General features: G+C 35.4%; 1 protein-coding gene across 12 annotated transcripts in view; it reads left to right on the top strand.

Annotated features, from left to right (window-relative positions):
- Nucleotides 1-22,720, top strand: part of Pi3K68D (phosphatidylinositol-4-phosphate 3-kinase catalytic subunit Pi3K68D) — a 987,208-nt gene that overhangs the window by 752,495 nt on the left and 211,993 nt on the right. For all 12 annotated transcript variants that reach the window (XR_011333110.1, XM_069831124.1, XM_069831122.1 and 9 more), the window contains one exon: nucleotides 6,597-6,797. Coding sequence is in view for 11 of the 12 variants with exons in the window: in XM_069831124.1 (XP_069687225.1) it covers nucleotides 6,597-6,797 (201 nt within the window). In the remaining variant the exon portion in view is untranslated. The remainder of the gene's footprint in view (nucleotides 1-6,596; nucleotides 6,798-22,720) is intronic.

Genomic DNA, 22,720 nt, shown 5'->3' with positions numbered 1-22,720 from the left:
CAAAATTTGATAACACAATCCCAAGGGAAAAAATGGAACTCTCTTCATCAAAATCCACAGTTAATTCCCGATTTACCACGAAAATCGTCTGTAGCTGCATTTAGATTGGCAACAGGCCATGATTGTTTGGCCAAACACCTGCATAGAATTGGAATATATCAGTCCCCTAACTGTCCATTGTGCAACTCAAACCAAGAAATGGATTCGGAACACCTCAAAATCTGTGCTTCAGTGGCTCGTCATGATAATATCTTTGAAAGATATTGGAGTGCAAGAGGTCAAATGACTTTATTGTCAAACGCCTGGCATTAGAAAAGAACAACAACAACTTACAAATGGCTTTTAAGGAACCCGAAGGTTCATTGCCGCCCTCACATAAGCCCGGCATTGGTCCCTATTCTGAGCAAGATTAATCCAGTCTCTATCATCATATCCCACCTCCCTCAAATCCATTTTAATATTACCCTCCCATCTACGTCTCGGTCTCCCCAAAGGTCTTTTTCCCTCCGGTCTCCCAACTAACACTCTATATGCATTTCTGGATTCGCCCATACGTGCTACATGCCCTGCCCATCTCAAACGTCTGGATTTAATGTTCCTAATTATGTCAGGTGAAGAATACAATGCGTGCAGTTCTGCGTTGTGTAACTTTCTCCATTCTCCTGTAACTTCATCCCTCTTAGCCCCAAATATTTTCCTAATCACCTTATTCTCAAACACCCTTAACCTATGTTCCTCTCTCGGCGTGAGAGTCCAAGTTTCACAACCATACAGAAGAACCGGTAATATAACTGTATTATAAATTCTAACTTTCAGATTTTTTACAGCAGACTAGATGATACAAAGCTTCTCAACCGAATAATAACATGCATTTCCCATATTTATTCTGTGTTTAATTTCCTTCAGAGTGTCATTTATATTTGTTACTGTTGCTCCAAGATATTTGAATTTTTCCACCCCTTCGAAGGATAAATCTCCAATTTTTATATTTCCATTTCGTACAATATTCTGGTCATGAGACATAATCATATACTTTGTCTTTTCGGGATTTACTTCCAAACCATTCGCTTTACTTGCTTCAAGTAAAATTTCCGTGTTTTCCCTAATCGTTTGTGGATTTTCTCCTAACATATTCACGTCATCCACATAGACAAGAAGCTGATGTAACCCGTTCAATTCCAAACCCTGCCTGTTATCCTGAACTTTCCTAATGGCATATTCTAAAGCGAAGTTAAAAAGTAAAGGTGATAGTGCATCTCCCTGCTTTAGCCCGCAGTGAATTGGAAAAGCATCAGATAGAAACTGGCCTATACGGACTCTGCTGTATGTTTCACTGAGACACATTTTAATTAATCGAACTAGTTTCTTGGGAGTACCAAATTCAATAAGAATATCATATAATACTTCCCTCTTAACCGAGTCATATGCCTTTTTGAGATCTATGAATAACTGATGTACTGTACCCTTATACTCCCATTTTTTCTCCATTATCTGTCGAATACAAAAAATCTGATCAACAGTCGATCTATTGAACTCATTATATGATGTAATTACAAATCACTTTATTTTGTATTCAAAAATATTAAACCATGTCGGACACAATATTATTGATCAGATGTTATGAGCAACCAATAGCTACTATATTTTTATTATGTTCCTTCAAAGCAGCGTAGGCATTTTTGTTCTTTTCAAAATTAACTGAAACATTTTAAGCACAATAACGTCAACTGTTTGTAAAATATAAGTTGTTATAGTTTTTATTTATAATGGGGAGTTATTTATAGTTACATAATCTTCACTGTATAAATTATGAAAATGCAGTAACTTTGAATAATTTCAAGGGAAAATTTTTCCCTTGAAATTATTCAAATTTGCTTTACAGGAAGCTTTACCTGAAAGACTAGATTTGCATACAGTAACTTTGTTTCTAATTCTTGCTTAGTAGTGAAGTATCTCAACTTACAGTAATGGAAACATTTTAATGTTCCTTTTTGGTGCTTCTATTTGAATGTCAAAAATGTTTTTATCATTTTTGATATCCTGAAGTATGCTGCCATTACTACTGAAAATGGCTATAAGACACTTTGAACTATTTTTGTCATCTTTGTTCTCTCACAATTGTTTTTATTGGCTATCTTAGAATGTAGCAATAATTATCCTACACAGTCAGCTGACAATTGTGAAAATGCTTGACACAGTAATATAGGAGGTTTAGTTCCGCCTTAATTACATCGTATGCTTCTTTACTTATATTTAATTTAAATATTTAGACGAAAATAGTTATTAGGTAATGACAAAATTATACAGGTGATGTTTATTTTGGATCCCGCCTTGATTCAAAGTGGGACGTGAGATTTTTATGTGAAAATCGGGACATGTTCTTTCCAATCAGAATATCTGGCAACCCTGTGCGAGATGGATCATCTCATAAAGGTACGGTCACACGTCGCTACTTTTGCTGCGCAACTTTTGTACTGCACCTGCAAAAGTTGCGTGTCTTGTTCACACGTAAGCCAAAAGTAGCACGCTGCATGCTACTTTTCGTGCTGCGCAACTCGAGTGCTGCAAAAGTTGCAACTGTAGGTTGCGAGTCTGTTCACACACAAGGCACTACTTTTGCAGCTGCAGTCATGCTGCAGGTTTCCATCTCCGTCTTGACTTCTCAATATACATTTTGTGGTTATGTTCGCATTATTAAGAAACTCATGTGAAAGCTTCCTTATCTATTATTTGCTTTTCTGTCGTATCTAGTATTCAGAAATTGACATTATTTTTACTATTTTTACTATAAAGCCTTTAAAAACGCCTATATACTTAAATGATAACCAACAGCATATTCACGTAATCAATGTTGGCAACCCTCCTGTTTGAAACTACGCTACTGAAAATTTAAAAAATGAATTATGTCGTCAGCAATTATACTCAGACAAATAATTTGTTTTCATCACATTTAACATTAAAATATATCCAAGCAATAAAGGTATCATTGGCACATTCGGGTGGTAACACTGGTTGCAACCACAGCAAAAGTTTCAACAAAACCGATGTCAAAAATGCTGCGGCTGCAACCCTGAGAACCCTATTCACACGTCGCTACTTTTAAACTGTGCGCAGCATGGAAAAGTAGCAGGCAGCAGGTTCGGCAGCTGCTACTTTTTGGGTTGCACAGTTGTTCACACGTCGCAGTACAAGAGTTGCGCAGTTTTTTATAATGCAGTGCTGCAAAAGTAGCGACGTGTGACTGTACCATAAGGTGAGCACTTTTCTAATGACGAATTTAGGAAGTAAATGCGTATGCATGGGAATCTGGTAAATAGACTTAGCCTAATAGGAATCTATAGGTTCTCAGTACAACACTTTCATGAATCATTTAAGTTGCTTTTTCACATGTTTTCAGCACCATCATCATCATCATCATCATCCTGTCAAGTAGTAGTCCTAAAAGAACTGTTACTGCCTGAGAAGGCAATTTTCATGCAATCTTTTCATGGGGCATCCTAGAGAGCATTTTCCATTTTGACGATATTTTATTATTGCCTTAGGGACCTGGATGAGTTTATTCTCAAGACATGCTTACTCCTTCCAGTTCTGCTGATGTCTATAGATGTAATCTATACATTAAGTTCTTGTATCTCATCATTTTTCTTCCAGTCCCATTTAGGTTATGGCCACACAAGCTACATTTGTCGCAGGTTTTCTGCTACAAATGTAGCTGCCGTAATTGTAGCAAAATGGGTGGCCACACGGGCGCAACAATTACTGCTCAGTTCTCGTTAAATGTCGCTACGTGTGGCCACATGACATGCCACACTAGCGACATTTGTAGCTAGTTCTTTTGCGTTTTGCAGCACTTAGCATTGCTAAAGATCTCCTTCTTCACCTCCTCTCTCCTTAACCCTACTTCCATTTTTATGACATATCTTATTACTGTACATTATTACGGTCATACACAATTGTAATGCATATGAGAAGAAAATTTATAGCAGTGCCATAAAGTTAACTTTTATTCCTGTGTCGATTTTACAACAGGCAATATTGTTTGTCAGTAACAATCGGAAGTAGGTGTGGGTGAAGGGTTTGCTGAAAGGCAGTATGAAGACCTAATTTCTCGTGGTTCCGTAGAAGGATCATTGGGATTTACAACAGATTAGACATGCTCTTCCCTTGTCAATACATTAATTTCTAAAGCATCTCCAAGTAAAAAGGAGTTTTAAACATGACCCAAAACACAACTCAAAGAGGCAATCTGTTTTTTTTTTTTTTTAACCAAATGCAGTCGCTGTGAGGGTTTACTGGAACATTATGTTTAGATTTTATTATTGAAGGATACCTTTGGTCCAAAATGAAAGAAAGAAGAAAATATGTATTCTCAAAGAACAATATTTTGAAAAGAGTATAAGTAAACACATCTATTATAAAAATTCTCTTTTTCTTGGTTTTGTAGAATGCTTATTGGACGTTGCGGTAATTTAAACTTGACCCTTGTATCCCAAAATACAACTCAAAGTGGAAATGTCTTTATAACACAATAATATTTATAAACAATACTGATTTGTGAGGTCTGGCCTACAAAAGAATTGTACATTTTTTACCAAACAAAATCGCTGTGAAGGGTTTGCTAGAATGCTTTTATATACATTTTATTATTAAAGATTTCTTTAGGTCGAAATTGAAAGAAGAAAAATGTATGTACCTTTAAAGAAAGATATTTTGAAGAGTTAAAACATAGGACAGCTTAGCCTGGGCTATACATAAGTGAAGAAATATTTATTTGCACCGTATTGTTAGTAACAAAATATATCATATATATTGGCATCGTATTTTATAAATCTGTCACGATAATTTCCCATCTAAAAGTCAATCTCTCTCTCTACTTCACTCCATCATAAGCACAAGTTGATTCTGTTAGTTATGACTACATATACATACTGAGAATTTCAACCATTAAAAAAACGAGTTTTCCTTCAAATTTGAGAATGCCTTTCTCCCATTGTACATCTTATCCAATAAAAAACAGAGTTTACATTCTCTTAAACATGATAGATCACGTTTCTCAGATTATTAAATTTCGGGGAAGGGGGAAACTGAAAGGTGAATCTAAGGGTAGGCTATGTTACAGTCTCATGTCTCATAAAGTTTTTACAAACAAAAGATATTCTAATGCTATAAGATAAGCAGTGTAGTACAAATTGCGATATCTTATAGCTAATTCGAGAGACAAATTTCACTGCGCTCATCAATGTCACTTGTTTTATTTTTGAATACATTAGGCCTAAATAAAATGGCCTGGCTGCAAATTCAATTACCACAAGGGAACTTAGTGGCGGTATTTACTTTTCCTTCTGGTAAAGTAACAAAAAACAGGAGTAAGATTAAGAAAATAGTATTTAAAATTAGCTTACGCATGTATCCATACACATTTGTAAATTTACATTGCACTAAATTATTGTGTTCGAGTTGCGACACGACCTTGGGATGTGCCAAACTTGCTACATTTACTGCCCCGTGTGGCCACTTGCATTTAACTCAACGCAGTCTATAATTCCAGCTCCATTTGTCACAGAAAACCTGTTACAAATGTAGCTCATGTGGCCGTACCCTTAGTGTTAGTCTACTTTTCGTCCCTTTTCATTCCCATAACAGAGTAGAATATAAGAATATAAGAGAAATGTTATAGCCATTACTTTATATATACGAATACATATATGTTTCTTTGGGTGATAAAAAAAAATTGGAATAGCTTCCAGCTTTCAATCAAGATGGTTTTGCTTCTGAACATGTCTATAACATCGTAGCTTGGTTTACCTTGCATACTTGAGAAGTTAAATTTACTTATTTTTTTCATCATTTAAATATTTCTTTAAAAACTCCTGCACTTCAAAAAATTTGTGTCTCGCCTATCTAGATAAATCGCAAGTTTATTTTATTATTCTCTGAATGAAACAACATAATCAGTACATACTTCTTATTCATATGAATCACAACATGACTCTGATATTATCTCACATACGTTAGATGCACATAGAATTTTTTTTTATATGGAATAGGACAGAGCATGAAAAGGGACAGATGACTGTTATGATTAGGAAAATCCAAACATGGCACTATTTAATGTTACATAGGCCTACAAACTTTCTCATTCCTTTCTTTCAATATCCTTTGATCATTTGAGACTTACGGAGCTCATATCAAAGAGGTTTGATGTACTGCATATGTTGAATCAAAAAAACAATGACTGAAAATTACGAATAAGAACACTGTCAGCTAACGAAATTGTAAGGCTTGAAACCTTAGTTGAAGTGACGAATGAGCTCAGAAGGTTTTCGACCTTGTTCACAATTTTCCTCTGTTTTACCCTTCTATATAATATAAGTAAAATGTCTTCCTCTCTTACACTATCTGTTTATACATTGTTCATAATTAAATAAATTGTCTTATATTAAATTTTCTGTTTATTCAAAGTGACACTTACCTCACATATGTACCATGTTCTGATTAATTTTGGTTCTTTTGAAGTAGTATGTGTTAGATTTAATCTTTGTAATAAATTAAGTACAATTTCTCCTATCTTCAATATACGAAATATTCTGTTTTAGAATGCAACAGGAAGGACGAATCCTGAGTGTAGGTGTGTATGGGTACCAGAAGCGATATGATCCAGAAAAATATTATGTGTACATTTTGAAAGTGGAACGAACCACTCAACCTGATCCTACATATTTATTTCGTTCATACAAGGAATTTTGTGAATTTCACCAAAAGCTGTGCCTTCTATTTCCATTGGCAAAATGCTACAGGTAAGAAATGTCTTAATATTTATAATTAAATGTGTTTTCTTTCACTGTAAATTAAAATAGTATTTTCGTAAAGCATATAGTAAACTCATAGTTAAAAATTGGTCTCTAGTATGCACAACTTCTTTTGTGATTGCTGTTAAGATGCACAATACAGAGTAAGATGTTTAGTATCGTAGTAATGTCAGCAATATAATCATGCATTGACTGTTTTTCTCAAAGGAACAGAATTCAGATATTCTTTTGATGGGACATAAACAGACCCTACAAATGTTTTAGTCCTGCACCATAACATTGTGGTCTAAGGCATACCTGAAGTCAAGTTACAGAATAAGCCCTGGTTCGAAGTCCTCATGGAGAAGAAATTTTCCCATGAAATTTCGGCCAATATATGGGATCTGTACCCACCCAGCACCGTGATAAATTTGGGGAACTACGCTAGGTAGCAAAATCCGATTTAATGGTTGAAGGGATCATTATGCTGACCACACAATATCTCCGTACTGGTTGGATAATCATTCATCTCTGTTGAGGCATGTGGACGTGAGGCCAATAGTCAGCTGGTTGGCCTTGGCTTTTCATAGGCTGATATGCCACAGATTCATAGATGTTTTAGGAATTATGGTAAAGATGTCAAGTATCTTGACTCCTTGGAACTCAACCTTTCAGTCATAGCCTCTTGGTAACTTGCGTGTGAAAGAGGTAGATATATAGATTTTCTGTTATCATACCTTGCCATCTTAGACATTAATATTGTCAGTTCAGGAATTGGACTGCATTTTAATTTCTGGATTTGAGATGTGTTTTGTATTTTGGTCTTTGTGAATAGAAATGGGTCTGAAACTTTATGGTTGTACACGTATTTTTTTCTGCTTGCATCCGTGACAATACGGGAGCTCTGCTTGCTTAATATCATGTCAGGAACCAATTTTATCGATCAGTAATCCCTTTGTCAGTAATAACATGCGCACAGTTCTATTTCATTATGAGTATTAATCTGTATTATAGAAGTTGTTGAAATGGTATTCATCTGCAGTCACGCATTACTGATACCAATATCTTTTAATGAAATTTGCTTTCACTCGCAAAAGTTCTTCTAATTTCTTTCTTGATTTTATATATAAGTTCTTCTATAGGAGTATTTCTCAAACTAGAGGGTTATGATCAGTGCTGTAGGTGGATACAATTTTTAGGGGGTACTGTTGAAGCCTCCTTAGTCACAGTAGACTCCATACGGACTTGTACTGCACTTCTTTTCCAAAGTTACTTCTTCGTCATGAAGTCTCCTCTGCAGATCTTCCAGATAGCAGCCACTATTGCTGACACTGATGAGTCAACACTTTTTAGGAACAAAAGCCTAGAAATTCTTTTACTAGAAGAATATTTTTTTTCTTAGTACAGATATTGTTCATTACAGTAATGCTCATTCACATTCTTCAGGTGAAATTGAGATAGAATCTATAATATGTAACTGGACTCTGATTGAAGTCCTGGCTGATATGTACAGATACAGAAATAAAATTTGGAGCTTTCTTATTGGATAAGTTTCGCTTACAACACACTGCGCACATGCAGTAAGCAAGAGCCCCTGTATATATGCTGTGCTACTTGTGGATAGTCGTGCGAAATTGTTGCCTACATACAGGTGGTCTTCCATCAAGACTCGCTCCAAATTTTAATTCCGTATCTGTACATCTGTTACCAGGCAGTACATCTCACTTGATATGTGTCAGAAGAAGAACAATTTGTTTATATACATCTGAAGTCTGATTGGTGTAATATGTTACTAGTCTGCACTGATTGCAATGGAGGTGGAAGAAACTGGCAACCCTACCCCATTATCTCCTAGCTTAGTTGCCTCATGAGTGATGCTTTATTGGTGTCACTTATGAGGTTCAAACCTGTCTTCAGACAGTTCACTAACCAACAACAATGCTTAACAAACTACAAAGCTCTGGTGGTTTCATGTTGATATCAGTGTATTTCCTGAAGGCCTGAATGTACTTTCGCTTTCTTCAAGATGGAAATATTCACACAAGTTTGAGATGCTTGTATCACTACAGGTTATACTTGTTGTATTTGCAACAGTCAAATCTTTCAACAGCCTCTTTTTCTGCCTGTCTTCCATTTCTGTATCACTAATCTTAGATTGTAAATGTAAGTAGGATGCTTGTGTGGAATGATAATAAGCCTCTGCTTCAGGTTTTCTCCCAGGCTTCTATGTAATTGACCAGGGTTTATTTCAACTGTCTTTGTGCTGCTTTGTAGCTCAATTCTTTGAAAATATTTTGTTTTAAAGCAGAGAATACCTCCTCAGCATAGGATCCTTGCAAATGTATCATAGATTCGAAGATCCTAACAGTACGTTTGATAGCTTTAACAGCTTCTGGAATTGTTATATCTCTGCTTTAAATCTGACAACTCTATAGCTTTCGTACACTGACTTCACTGTCCTGGTTCTGGAGGCAGTTCATCAAATACATAATATCTTCCCAACTTTACTCAACTTTTTACTCAACTCAGTTGCAATCTTGTAGTTGCATTTGATGTTTTGAAGACATACTGACCATACAAAGTATAATTTGTCGAAAAAAATATTAAAATGGTTTAGGCCCTGTACTTCATCTCTTGTATCATGGACTGCTGTTCTAATCTATAATTAACACAATGCCATTAAATGAAATTATGTAAAAGTTTCTGTACATAACTCAATGGCAACACTGTTTTTTTCTTTTCAAAATAATATATTCTCCATCACAAGCAAATTCAACTAAATTTTTAAGGGAAACTTAATCAGAACTATAGAAAATCAGATTCTGTATTATAGCATCCTTGATCAAACTTCTGATTGTGTCGTTAAGTTCAGTAATGTCCCAACAGAAAGAATGCACAGGTATACTTTCTGTCAATGCACATTTTAAACATGACGAGTACAGGCCTATTGCTGATAGTCGTTGATTCATGTACCATAACTATTTACTATTGTTGAAATTATATGTTGGCTATTCTATGTAGATGTGATTCAAGATATTAGTGCGGCTAAACCTGGAATGTAAAACTCTGTCCATGTACAATCCATTTAATTGTTGGACTTCAGTATCTGCTGGAAAATCAGTGAGTGATCTACCAAATTTTCCAATTTCATACGCTGATCTAAACTCATACTGTACTGCATTCATCTTGTCTACTCCAGTTTCTAAAGACTTCTTATTAGCATCACTCTTAATCTGTTCTGATATTATATGAGTAGTAGTGCTTTTATGTTCATGTATCTTTCTCCACAGATCATTTTGCTGTTTTTCTTAGGTAGTGTTTCCAAAACCTCTAACGTCATAATCGACCCACTCTTTGGTTGAGTTTAAGCATGTGCCTTGGCATGGACCTAAGCCCAGCTTACAAACTTGAACACTCATAGAACAACCGAGTTTTTCCATTCCTTACAACCAACCAGCTGTTTTCTTTCTTAAATAGGCAATCGACTGAGCTTTTGACCAACATTCTGGAAAATCTGTTGATAGAACTTTCAAATTTTCACTTACTTCGTATGACTCCAACACAGTTTCTAAACAACCAGTCATCCTCCAAATCTAAGTGTCGTTGTGTTCTGGGAAATTTTTTATAGCTAACATCTGTCACTATTACTTTTTCAATGTGAATACTACGTTCTGTTTCTTTTCGTTGTGAAATTCTCAACCAGTTAAGCAAACTCATTATAACGCACAAATCAAGACTTTTAATGTCCACTATCAGGGTAGTTCAACACTTTCGATGTTCAGCCACTCCTCATAACTGAAGAGTCATGAACACATGAAGGGTAACATTAACTTCAATACAGAGAGAGGGAGATTTTTTCTCACAATCTATACTAATAATAAATCTGTAGCCGAAATTTTTCTGGTAATTTTCGATTTTCCAAAAATAATTGGTCCTCATATATATAATTAACCACCCTGAAACCGAAAATCGCTTTTTTGAAATTTTTATTTGTATGTCTGTAAGTTCGTTGTAACTTAGATTTTAGGCTATATGGCATTCAAAATACATTATTTAAAAGGGGGGTTATAAGGGGGCCTGAATTAAATAAATCGAAATATCTCGCTTATTATTGATTTTTGTGAAAAATGTTACATAACAAAAGTTTCTTTAAAAATAATTTGCGATAAGTTTTATTCCTTGAAAAATTTTGATAGGACTGATATTTAATGAGATAAATGAGTTTTAAAATTAAAATAACTGCCATCTAAGGCCGTGTAATGAATTAAAAAACAAATGACTTCGTCTATAAGGGGCCTTGGACAGCAATAATCGAAAGCTATGAAAGATAGCCTACAGAGAATGTTTCTGTGTTTGTATGAAGTAATATCGGAAGCTAAATTAACCGATTTGTATAATTAATTATTATTTCACCACTGGAAAGTGTAGTTTCTCTAAATGGACATAATGCTATAATGTTATTACAGTAACTTCTGATATAATATAATATAATATAATATGTAATGTAATATTATATAATATAATTTAAGTTATTTGAAGGGTTCAGTACCATAGTGGGCCAAGCGCCATTTACTGAATACGTAGAAAACAAGAGTTAAAATTAAGTTATTACCATAATTCAATGGAAACCTATAACAAGTAAAATAAAATATACACATTAAATCTAAATGATGTCAATCTTCATTAAACTATGGTTGCATGTAATAAAAATTAAGAAACATGTTAAAGGAATTGTCATTGCACCAAATGAGTGTCTCTGGACCAAAATGATCGCATTTTAATTATTTGGATGCAATTTAAATTAAGTAACATATTAAACGATTTATCCTTCTATCAAACACGAATGTTCCCTGGATCAAATGTCCTATTTTAATTATGTAATTACTTTATATTTATTTCTAACGGGTGCAGCGGAGCGCACGGGTACGGCTAGTTATTACAATATAATCAAAGATATAATCATTCTGACACACACACACACACTTGCCCAAGTATGAATAATGAACCAGATTAAAAAAAATACATATATAAAACAAATCCAACTCTAGAGGAAGGAAGGATAACTAGCTGTCTCACTCCCTCTTTCAATACAACTTCTCATATAACCAAACTTTCAACAAGTACTTGAAGCCACGGCACATGTGCACTGTACAATAATATGCACTTAAATCACTCAATGCCAGATGGTGATCAATCAGTAGAACAAGATGGCTAATCACCGTCACATGACTACAAAAATACTTTTCTTGAAAACATACTATCGTCCCTAAGGAATATCATACGATCACAGTCGTCAGAAATGAGTCTTATACAGTAAACTCCGATAAGACACTGTTCAAGGAACTGTGTATTAACTGGAACCGCAGGTATACTATTAGGTAGATTTATATACAATATCTATTAGCATTTTTCTTTATTGAAATACATCATTCGTGAAAGGTAATACAGTATTACTCCATTATGCAATTACTGCATGTCAAAAACATTTACAATATGTACTGTACTTAATTCTTTCGAAAAACGTCGTTTATAGTTGTTTGTCGTTTACATGAACCCTTACAATGAATAATCACATTTTTAACAGGATTTAAATATGAATTTACACTAACTGACATATCATCAGAACAAGCACTGATAAATTGTCTCATCACTGTCGTCGCTGCAAGGGCATCCTCTCACATTGGAACAGATTGAACTGATTCCTGTTCTTTATCCCCTTCTTCCTCAACTGTGGCATGATTTTCTATAATGTCATCTAAATCAAGAATATCTGAGGTCACAACACCATCATCTACAGATTTGAAATCCTCCAAGTGTAAATCATCAGCTTTTCATGCGCAGCAACCCAATCCTCATCATCAGTTATGTCAGATGGGGGACTACTTTCAGACAACGAATTATGGGAATTAAAAAAAAAATGTACTCACCATTTTGTTGTCCAAATCCTTTAACCACTTGACAAACAAATAGCTGGTCATCCATGCAAATACCTGGTTCTTATAAACACATGGCAGGTTCTTTACATGTTTGAAACATCGCGGTTTTGCTGATTTTTCCACCACGACCAGAGGCAGCTTTTCAGAGCCATCAGAATTAGCAGCAACGAGCACTGTTACCCTCTTCTTACTTAATTTTTCCCCATGACACTTTTTTCCTTTGAAAATGTATCATTTGTCGGGCATGAGCTTAAAGAATAAACTACATTCGTCCACATTAAAATATCACGGGGTTCGTATCTTGAAATCAGATTAGGCAGACTCTGCTTTTCCACTCACTAATGTCACTTTCACTGACAGTTCCTGACTTGCCGGAAATCTGGCGGTAAACAATTCCATGTCATTGTTTAAATCTGTCAAGCCAACGATTGGAAGCAGAAAAGTTGAAGTTTAATTTGCATGCTATTTCGCGCACCATCTCTTGAATGATAGAGTCACTTATGGGTATGGTTGCATTTCGAGACTGATGAAGCCAGTCGACCAAAATGTTCTCCAAGTCCTCATGTTTACCACACTTCACTTTCCTGTACTTACATCCTCCTGACGTCGCAGCTGCAGTGATTGAGTCGCGATTTTTTATCTTCGTCCTTAATGTCTATGATGCGATCCTAATGAATCAGAGAGTTGTTTCTGATTAAGAGTACTGTTTTCATCATACTTTCGTAAGATTTCCAATTTTTCCAGCACAGAAGGCGCTTTTCGTTTAACACTCATTGTAATCACACTCATAGACACTTCAATATACTAAGGACAACAAACTGACCAGCAACAATTTCCAGAATTTTATTACGGTCGAGTGAGGAATGTTGTTTGAGAGAGAGGGTTAGCAAGAGGGTGAGGTATTGTAACTGTATGTAGGCTTTAAGCGCACAAGTAAAGAATCGAATAAGAGAGCGTAACAAGAGGATGGGTATTGCACAGGTTTAAATGCGCAGGTAAAGGGTCGAACACTTTTCAGGTTAATGGCATCCACTAGTGAGTTCAGTGACCAAAATGTTTCATTGCTGTAAAATACATCGAAAATATTCCACAAAAATAGCGTATTATGCAGGACTAGAGCACAATAGACGGGGTATTTTATAAAGGTATTATATATGAAATGTACAGGGACCAGACAAAAAAAGTGTATTACATGAGACAGCATAATAAACGGGTGCATCTTATTGAGGTTTTACTGTAATTGGATTTGCAGTGGTTAGCTGTATGGGGACACATAAGAAGAAATGTACCAGATAATATACAAAGCCTAGAAGATAAGATAAGAAGAAAAATGAAATCAATAGCTCAGACAATAATATGACATACAGATTAGCGATGGACTGCTTCGTCCTTAGTCATTGAATACACCGTGTTCCAACACTCGTCTTACTAAAATTTATGTCCATTGTAACAACTCACAAAAGAAACACAATACACACATACAAGTACATGTATTATTCCCTGGTGTGGAGTTTACAATCAATCAGTCAATCATTTATTAATGTCATGAGCAGCAGTTTGTTGCAATAGGCATAAAATATACAAAATTACAAGAGATATAAAATAATATTTGACAATACTGGTAATAATAATAACAATAACCAATACTAATAATAATCGTAATAATACAGAGCAATGGAGCTTAGAAATTTAGAATACATTTACAGTGGAGTCAAGAAATTCAATAATACTATTGAATGTGCTGGGGACTTGGTAGCTCAATTCATGGTTAAAACACACGTGGACTGTAGATTTAATGTGTTTTATTGTTTGTCGGCCTCTTGCTGCAACAGCATACTTACATGACACTTACAGATGCTAACATATGAGGTAGAGTTGTCAATCTTGAAGTCCCATTTAACACAAATAGAACACAAATTATACTGAAAGTACTGACAGCCTTTGAAAATATTGGAAAACTAACATGAATTAACATTTGGCAACAAACATAATTTACTGATAGGTCGTTTGAATTTTCCATCTTTAGTTCGAATGACTACTACTCTAATTAGTCCATACTTTCCTGGAATCACTTCTTGAATCACAGCTAGCTTCCACTGCATAGGTGGCAGGTTGTCTTCCTTCAGCAGCACTACTGCACCTGGCTGGATGTTGCCTTCCTTCATACACTACTTGGATCGCTGCTGCAAGCATGATCATCTCCTCGAGAAGTCTTGATGCATCTTCTGGATGTGTTCCCAACGAGACAGGTAATTAATTGGTGATGAGGATAAGTCTGATTCAGGATAGGACATTAAAGAAGCACCTATAAGAAAATTACCTGGACTAAGATAAGAGGGATCATCAGGATTATTTGATATGGACGTGATGGGTCTGGAATTGAGAACTGCTTCAACTTGACATATTAAGATATGCAGCTCGTCGTATGTCAAGTAGTTGGCTCCAATGACACATCTTAGGTGGTGTTTCATGGATTTGACTCTGGCCTCCCAGAGTGCCCCGAAATTTGAAGAGTTGGGTGGAATGAAGTGCCAATTGAATTCTTCCTTAGCAGCAAATTCTTCCAACTCCTTGGTCCCTTCTCTTGACTTCAATAATTGATGCAACTCTCATAGTTCGTTCTTCGCTCCTACGAAATTTGTACCATTGTCACTGTATATACGACTGTATACTGTATGTCGTATTTTCACATTTCCCTCATCTAGCTGTGAATCGTCGTAAGGCGGTGATAAATGCTTCTGACGTCGAGTCTCTGACGAGATCCAAATGAATTGCCTTGGTACTGAGGCATATATAGCATTTAACTTTGACCTTGCTTCTTGTTGAACCATATTTTATAAAATAAGGCCCAGCATAATCCACTCCAGAATTTATGAATGGTCGAGAAGCTGTCACTTGTGCAAAAGGTAGCTGTCCCATAAGTTGTTTGGATATGCTGGCCTTTAGTTTGAAGCATGGTAGGCATTTATGAATAATGGGTCTTAACACACGTCGAATGTTTACAGTCTTTGCCTTAGAGATGCTGTTAAAAGTTGTGAACCCACATGTAGTAGTCTTGTTATATTTTGCTTCGGTGGAAGGATAATTTGATGCTTATGTTCATAACACCTAGAAGAACTGTTCAGTCTTCCACCCACCCTGAGAATATTTTCAGAATCCAGGAATAGGTTAAGATCCTTCAGTTTACTCTTCATGGACACTGTAGAGAGTATTTAAATCCTTGATTTCCGTCGAGTATTCTTGAAGCTGTGCTTGTTTGATACATGCCATCAGTGTGTACCACAATTCTTCCTTTGTCAATATACCAGTTCTCTTCTTTGCTCCTCTTCTACAATTGTGAACAAATCTGAGACAGTACGAGAGTACCCATTGTAGTCTGTGTAGTGAAGAGAATCTGAGTGTAATATCCTCTTGCTCTGTGATGTCCTTTACACTGCCTAGTAGAGTTTGTAGTTCAGCTGTTTGCAGGTCGCTGCAATCACTAAGATGATCATCCATGTAGAAATCTCTCTGCAGAGCTCTTGAAACTAATGGGTATCTTCGTGATACTTCTTCAACCAGCATTTGTAAGCATCGTGTGGCTTGAAATGGTGCTGATGATGTGCCCTTTGTTTTCTTACTTGATGCATCAAACAACATTCTAATTTTTTGCTCTTCTCCCGAGTTCTTAAAAACTGCATAATGTGGAAGGTACCGGTAACAACTTTCCTTGTTTTCTTCCTCTTTCTTTATATCTATTTTTCTCATGTGTCCTAATTGCTCATAGTCTGTCATGAACTTAGAGTATTCTTCTTGAAGTAACAGTTGCCTTTGGAAATGTAGCTCCATCTGTTGCAATATGTTATATGCCTCTTGAAAAGATTCTCCTAACTGCTGATGATTTGGACATCGAGGAAGTCATACCACAAATCTTCCAGTTTCATCTCTTGTTGATGTTGCTACAAAATGTTTTTCACATTCTTCTTCTTCTGTTGTTGTTGTTCTTTCTGGAATATCTTCTAATTCCCAGAAATGCTGTAGTTGTTATTCTAAGTTGTCCTTGTTGTAAGTAAGAAGTGATGTTACTGTGATGGTCGAAATAACCCTAATTTTGTGCTGTGCATTGGTAGCGAGTTGTTTACGTCCACCCTTGCTTATGGTCGCAATATTTGGAAGAATATTTCAGTTCCTATCAGTAGATCAATCTTCCCTCGTTTGTTAAAAGTAGGATCCGCTAGTTCCATTTCATATGAGATGTTTTCTTTCTTGTATTTTACATAGACTGAAGGCATATTCCCTGTGATCTTAGAAAGCACTGAGAACTTTGTATCAGCTGTGAACCTTCCATCTGTTGATGTTGTTGTAAGTCTCCTTGCGCATTGTTTACCATTACAATGACTGTCGACAACAATACATGTGACTTTACTTCATTCTTGATGCTGTGACATGCTTGTTGTGTAGTCATGGAACCCTTTTGTTGTATCTCTGCTGTCTAATTTGGATGTAGGAGTGCATGGTGCTTCGCTCCACACTGCTTGCAGGTCCCGGCTCGACAATCTTTCATCAAATGTTGGCTTTGCAAACAGTTCCAACAGAGTCTGTGCTTAAGGACGCAGTTCTTTCTCTCCTGCATAGGTACTGTTACTTGAGAAAGCTTGGCAATTGTACTGCAAAGTGACTGGTTGCAATAATAACACCTGGGTTGCGTCATTATCAATGCTTTACTCACTTGCTTTCCTCTATCAAACTTTACTCTGTATTCAGATAGAGGAATACCGATTATGGTTTCTAATGTCTGAGATTTATGTTCAAGAAAATCCAATAACTCCTTGAGTGTTGACATGTTTTGATCCATGCAGATTAATTCCCATTCGACTTCCTACTCTGAGTGTCTATTTTTTCCAGTATCAATTGTAACAATAGTATTTCATGTAATGGAACCTCTAAAGATAATGCTTCTAACGCATTCATATTGCCCTTTACTTGACTCACTAATGACCGTAAATCTCCATGTGACTCCTTGCTTACTGTTGGCAGTGACAAGATTGCCATTGCATGTTTCGATGCAATAAGTTTTTCATTATTATATCTCTGATAAACCATGTCCCAAGCAATTTCAAAATTTGCATCACATATTGTCAGATTTTCTATTAGTTTATGTGGTTCACCCTTTAGTGCAGATAATAAATAATGCATTTTTTGAGCTTCTGCTACATCACTATTTTTTTACTATTAGACTGCTAAACATATCCCTAAAGTTGAGCCAAGTGCTATAGTCTCCATTGAAACTAGGCAGACTGATGATTGGCAACTTTATTTTCCCTTCAACTGTGGGCTGTTTACTCTCCTGTGCAACATTATTTCTGCTGTCCATTATTGTTAAAAACCTTGCCTTTACCCTATCATACTGCTCTTCAAATTCTAGCCTGTCCTCTGAATGTTCTTCGTCACCTACCATTTCTAATTGACCTTGACATTCTTCATATTTCAATAGTATGCTGTCTAGTCTTTCATATTTTACCTTGATCAAACTCGGTTCTGTTACTTCATCAACCCTTCCAAGAAATGTTTCAAGTCTGGTTAAATTGGCCTTGGCTAAGCCTCTTTTATGTATAAGTACCTTTGAATCACTCATGTTGTAATTTATTTTCCTACCTTGTTGATAACAATTGTTTGAATTTCACTGCAAAGCTAATTGATAGAAATACTGGATTCTCAGCTGTTTCCTTCACCGACGACAAGACCTTGAGGTTAGTTGAACATCTGCTAGATGAAAGTACAGTACTAGATTACTGGATTGCAGCCTCCTACCTTGAAGTTGACAGAAATTCCGCTAGATGGAAATACTGGATTGTAACTTCGGTAGCCTCCTACCTTACCGATCACTAGTGCTAGAAGTTCACTAGAAAACCGCTAGATGGCTCTCACAGAACTTCCCTTTTCTTGTACATTTCACAATTCATCCTTAGCCATTTTGATTTCGCTAAACTGCACTTTTATATTTCACTGTTTTTTTGCACTGTTACCTTTGTTTCCAATGTCACTAATACTTATCTGGGTCGCGAGGACCAATGTTCGAGCCTTGATAGCTCGATTGATGGTTAAAACCGTTGCTTACGAGATTACACAAGCTGGCGCATAGAGCATGAAAAACGAGTCTGAAGTGCTTCCCTCGTAATGCCAATTCCGCCGCTCGGAGCGCTGTTCTGCCCTATATATTCATAGCAGAACACTTAAAAGACATTGACATTTGGGACATTTAAAGGACTCACCATTGCTTATTAAATGCTTCGTACAATATTTTATGGACAATAGACGTAATTTGCAAACTTCTACTCCTCAATTGTATTACAATAAAAGGCTGTCATTCTTGATATTAAAACATATTACATATAAACTGAGGGACTGTCTGCTCTGTACTTCAGTTCATACACCAAACATTTCCGGAAATGAATTAACTTGACATCTTACATATACGCACTATAGCCTACCCTTTTCACCTAATATTCTTAGTATTGTTATTAAATAAGATATTGCAACTAATTAAGGTACTGCATTATCTTTAATTTCCTTGAATTCATAATTAAGCATTTGCATGAAAGCGTAACTTTTCCCTCTCTTTAAAAAAAAATACGAACGTCACAATAATTGAGAAGTATGATTATTACGCGATTTTTTCTTGCAGTGGTGAAAACATTTCTATAGGCCTACTGATTAATCTATTGAGCATAGTAATAGTAAACGCTGTAGTATTCTTTTCTGAAGCCAAGATTTTCGCAAGAACTGAAGTGCGACACATGTAAAGATGAGGAAATGTCCCTCTTTATTTTGGGAAAACTTGTGAAACCACTACTGGACAATATTGCCAAATATATTTCCAGTAAATACGAAGTGATTAGGAAACTTAATCAGAAGCCCCTAAATGGAAAAGTGCTCAAAGTGCAATAAACTGGGTCATTTCTTAATTACATATAGAACACTGGAACTGACTATCTACAAGGACCCTCGTGTTATAAATATTATGATTATTTCAGATTGTAATACAGTTATAAGCGTACATTCCTAAAATTTAAAAGTAACAATGAGGATGCCCTATGTTATAGGAAAGTTTTAAACGTGTACATTTAACTTTTTTTATGAATGATTTCCTGATCAAGATTTTCATTAACTATGTGCCAAACTTTTGAAGTGAAGAGTGCAATAAGAAACTGTTGGACATCTGATCAGTATTTTAATCATGTGCTGGTTACAGTACATTAGATGTCTTCTTGAATATACCTGATGAGGTATGTATATGAAGTTTGTATCGTCAGTATTCAAGTAGCCTACTTATGTATGTAATTTTTATTATCTGTACAGAAAAAATTTAGCTTATGTGATAGTATGAAGTAATCTCTCACGAAATAACAAGGAAGAGAAAGGTGCTTAAATTTAAACATTGAAAACAGGATGATAAGAAGAAAATAATTTTTACTTCCTTTCAATTATTAATGAAACCTGACCACTCACCATTCGCAGTTGATTTCTATGGTTACAGGTCTATTCTTGATATTCTGTAGCTTTCAAATAATTTCTAAAATAAATATTACGCCTACTTAGCTCTTGTAAAACGAAATTTTCACTTTCACTTTCAACGGAACACTCGCTTATATTCAGTTCTTGTATCTTGCAGTAAATTATCCATTTGTGATCATCTTTCCAATATAACCTCCCATTGAAACGACCACTTAAAATCATGAGCTAGAATTTATTATTTTAAAAACATTTCCACGTACATACTGTTATAATCGTTATGAACCACAATACAAAAGACAACACTGTGAAATTGGATTAATTTACCAAGATCAACATCAATACCGGTAGTATAAAATCACATATAGGCCTAGGCTATATTATTTCATTACTTTATGGTATTAATTAGAAAAATTAATTTTGAAGAATTTACAAATATGCTGAAATAATTTATGACACCTCTTATAGAAATTAAAAATATGTATGTACATTTTGAAACAATGGGTATAGCACCACTTGAAAATGTTGAGCACTTTAACAGTAACTTGTAAATTGTTCCATCACGTTGTCTATAGTGTTCATTTAATGTAGCACTTTTAGAATGAACGTGGTTCACATACATAAGAAGAAATGACGATGGAATGAGTGGAAGACATACAGTTTTCTTTAATTTTTAGCAAATGATGAAGTTGAATATATACTGTTACTTCATATCCTAACATAAGTAGAGTTGCCACCATAGATGTAACACCTCCGTAACACCTGAAATGAATATAAAATAAATTAATGTATTGGTAATGATACAAGAATAAAAAGAAATTAGGCTAGACATAACCTCACAAAATTACAAACACATGCTAAAATAAAATAAAAAAGAACTTTACGTATCCGTATATAATAAAACTAGATATTCTAGATATAATTTGATTCACACGATAACCACCTCAGCCTATTTCGCAGCAGCCATTAGTTACCAGTTTGAGGTGCATTACCTAATCTCATACTAACCTTGTTAAGTTCTCTAACCTAATTCACTGATAATTACGTAACAATACACAGGTCTAAAATACAGACAAATACACATTAATTACCTAATAAGTACAGCATGAATATAATGCATTACTTTTGTCGGTATTTTCTAAAAGAGAAAGGGAAAACAGTAACAACATTATCTTTAATGTTTACATCACGTCGTTCACATTTTCATCAGGCCTGTATCAGTAATGCTTGGTAAGTGAAACAATGCATGAAATTATTTTACATTTCGGGTCACATCATTCGAGAGTCGGAAAATGCAATTCGCCACTTTTAACATAGCATTGCTTGTTATATGAGAGAACTTTGACATTTACCTTAACCTATAAAGATACGACCTGTTGGTACAGAGTTCTTCACATAGCAAAACACAAAACACAGACAATTTTCGAATATAACTTAGCTGAACAAACTTCAAATAACACTGTAATATGCTTGGCATATTTGTAATATTCGTACTCAATGAGTAATGCACAATTAATCGAACTATTTTCACGCTGCACAATGCTTTGTAATGGTACTATTCATCATTTCATAGGGCAGAGAGGCGAACCTAGCGGCAAAAATTGTAATGACTCACAGAGACCTACTCTCGATCGTGCTATGCGCCAGCTTGTGTAATCACGTAAGCAACGGTTAAAACACACGTGGACTGTAGATTTAATGTGTTTTATTGTTTGTCGGTCTCTTGCTGCAACAGCATACTTCCATGACACAGACGCTAACATATGAGGCAGAGTTGCCAACCTTGAAGTCCCAAATAGAATGAATGGTTGATTAACCAGTTGAGTAGCCCAGATGCAAAACCAGCTAACTGTCAAAAAAATGAAAAATGAGATAGTGGTAACCATGGTTTCAGTTCGTCATTAGCTACGTAATAAGCCATATATTCGGTTACAAATCCAACTCTAAACCCTTTAAATCTAGTAAATAAAATTGCATACGGTTGCAAAAGCTGCTAAGTGTGGAGAGCGTAAGGATGCAATACCTGCTAAATGTCACTGAGACAACATGGCCATATTGAGAGTTACGGATGCAAAAGCTGCTATTTCGATCTCCATAAGGATTACATTGAGCATACTAAAATAACGAATAAGATATTATTAGACGCTGATAATAAAGCTACTTTTTGCTCGTATAGTTAAATTTATTTTACTGATGCATTTAAGACAATTGCTGAGAGTTTCTGCCCGCGCTTTATCGAGGACTTCTAAACTTTTATGTTAAGTGTGTTGAAGTCTTGAAGTGGTTACTGTGATTATCTTACAGTTTTTTCGACTTTTGCCGAAATGAGTGAGGATGGATATGGTGTATCCTGTTTCAATAACTCTGTTAGTGTTGAGGGATAAGATATAGATGATGAAGAGAATGGTACCAGTGAAAAGGCGAATCCAAAAGTTTAAACAATAAAGGTAAACATTTCCAAAAGGATTACATTCCAATGGGTGTCATCCTTAAAGAAGCAAACGT

The sequence above is a fragment of the Periplaneta americana genome, chromosome 7 (assembly GCF_040183065.1).
Source record: "Periplaneta americana isolate PAMFEO1 chromosome 7, P.americana_PAMFEO1_priV1, whole genome shotgun sequence".
Lineage (NCBI taxonomy): Eukaryota > Metazoa > Arthropoda > Insecta > Blattodea > Blattidae > Periplaneta > Periplaneta americana.
The sequence above is the reverse complement of the archived record's forward strand: the minus strand, read 5'-3'. Positions and strand labels throughout refer to the sequence as shown.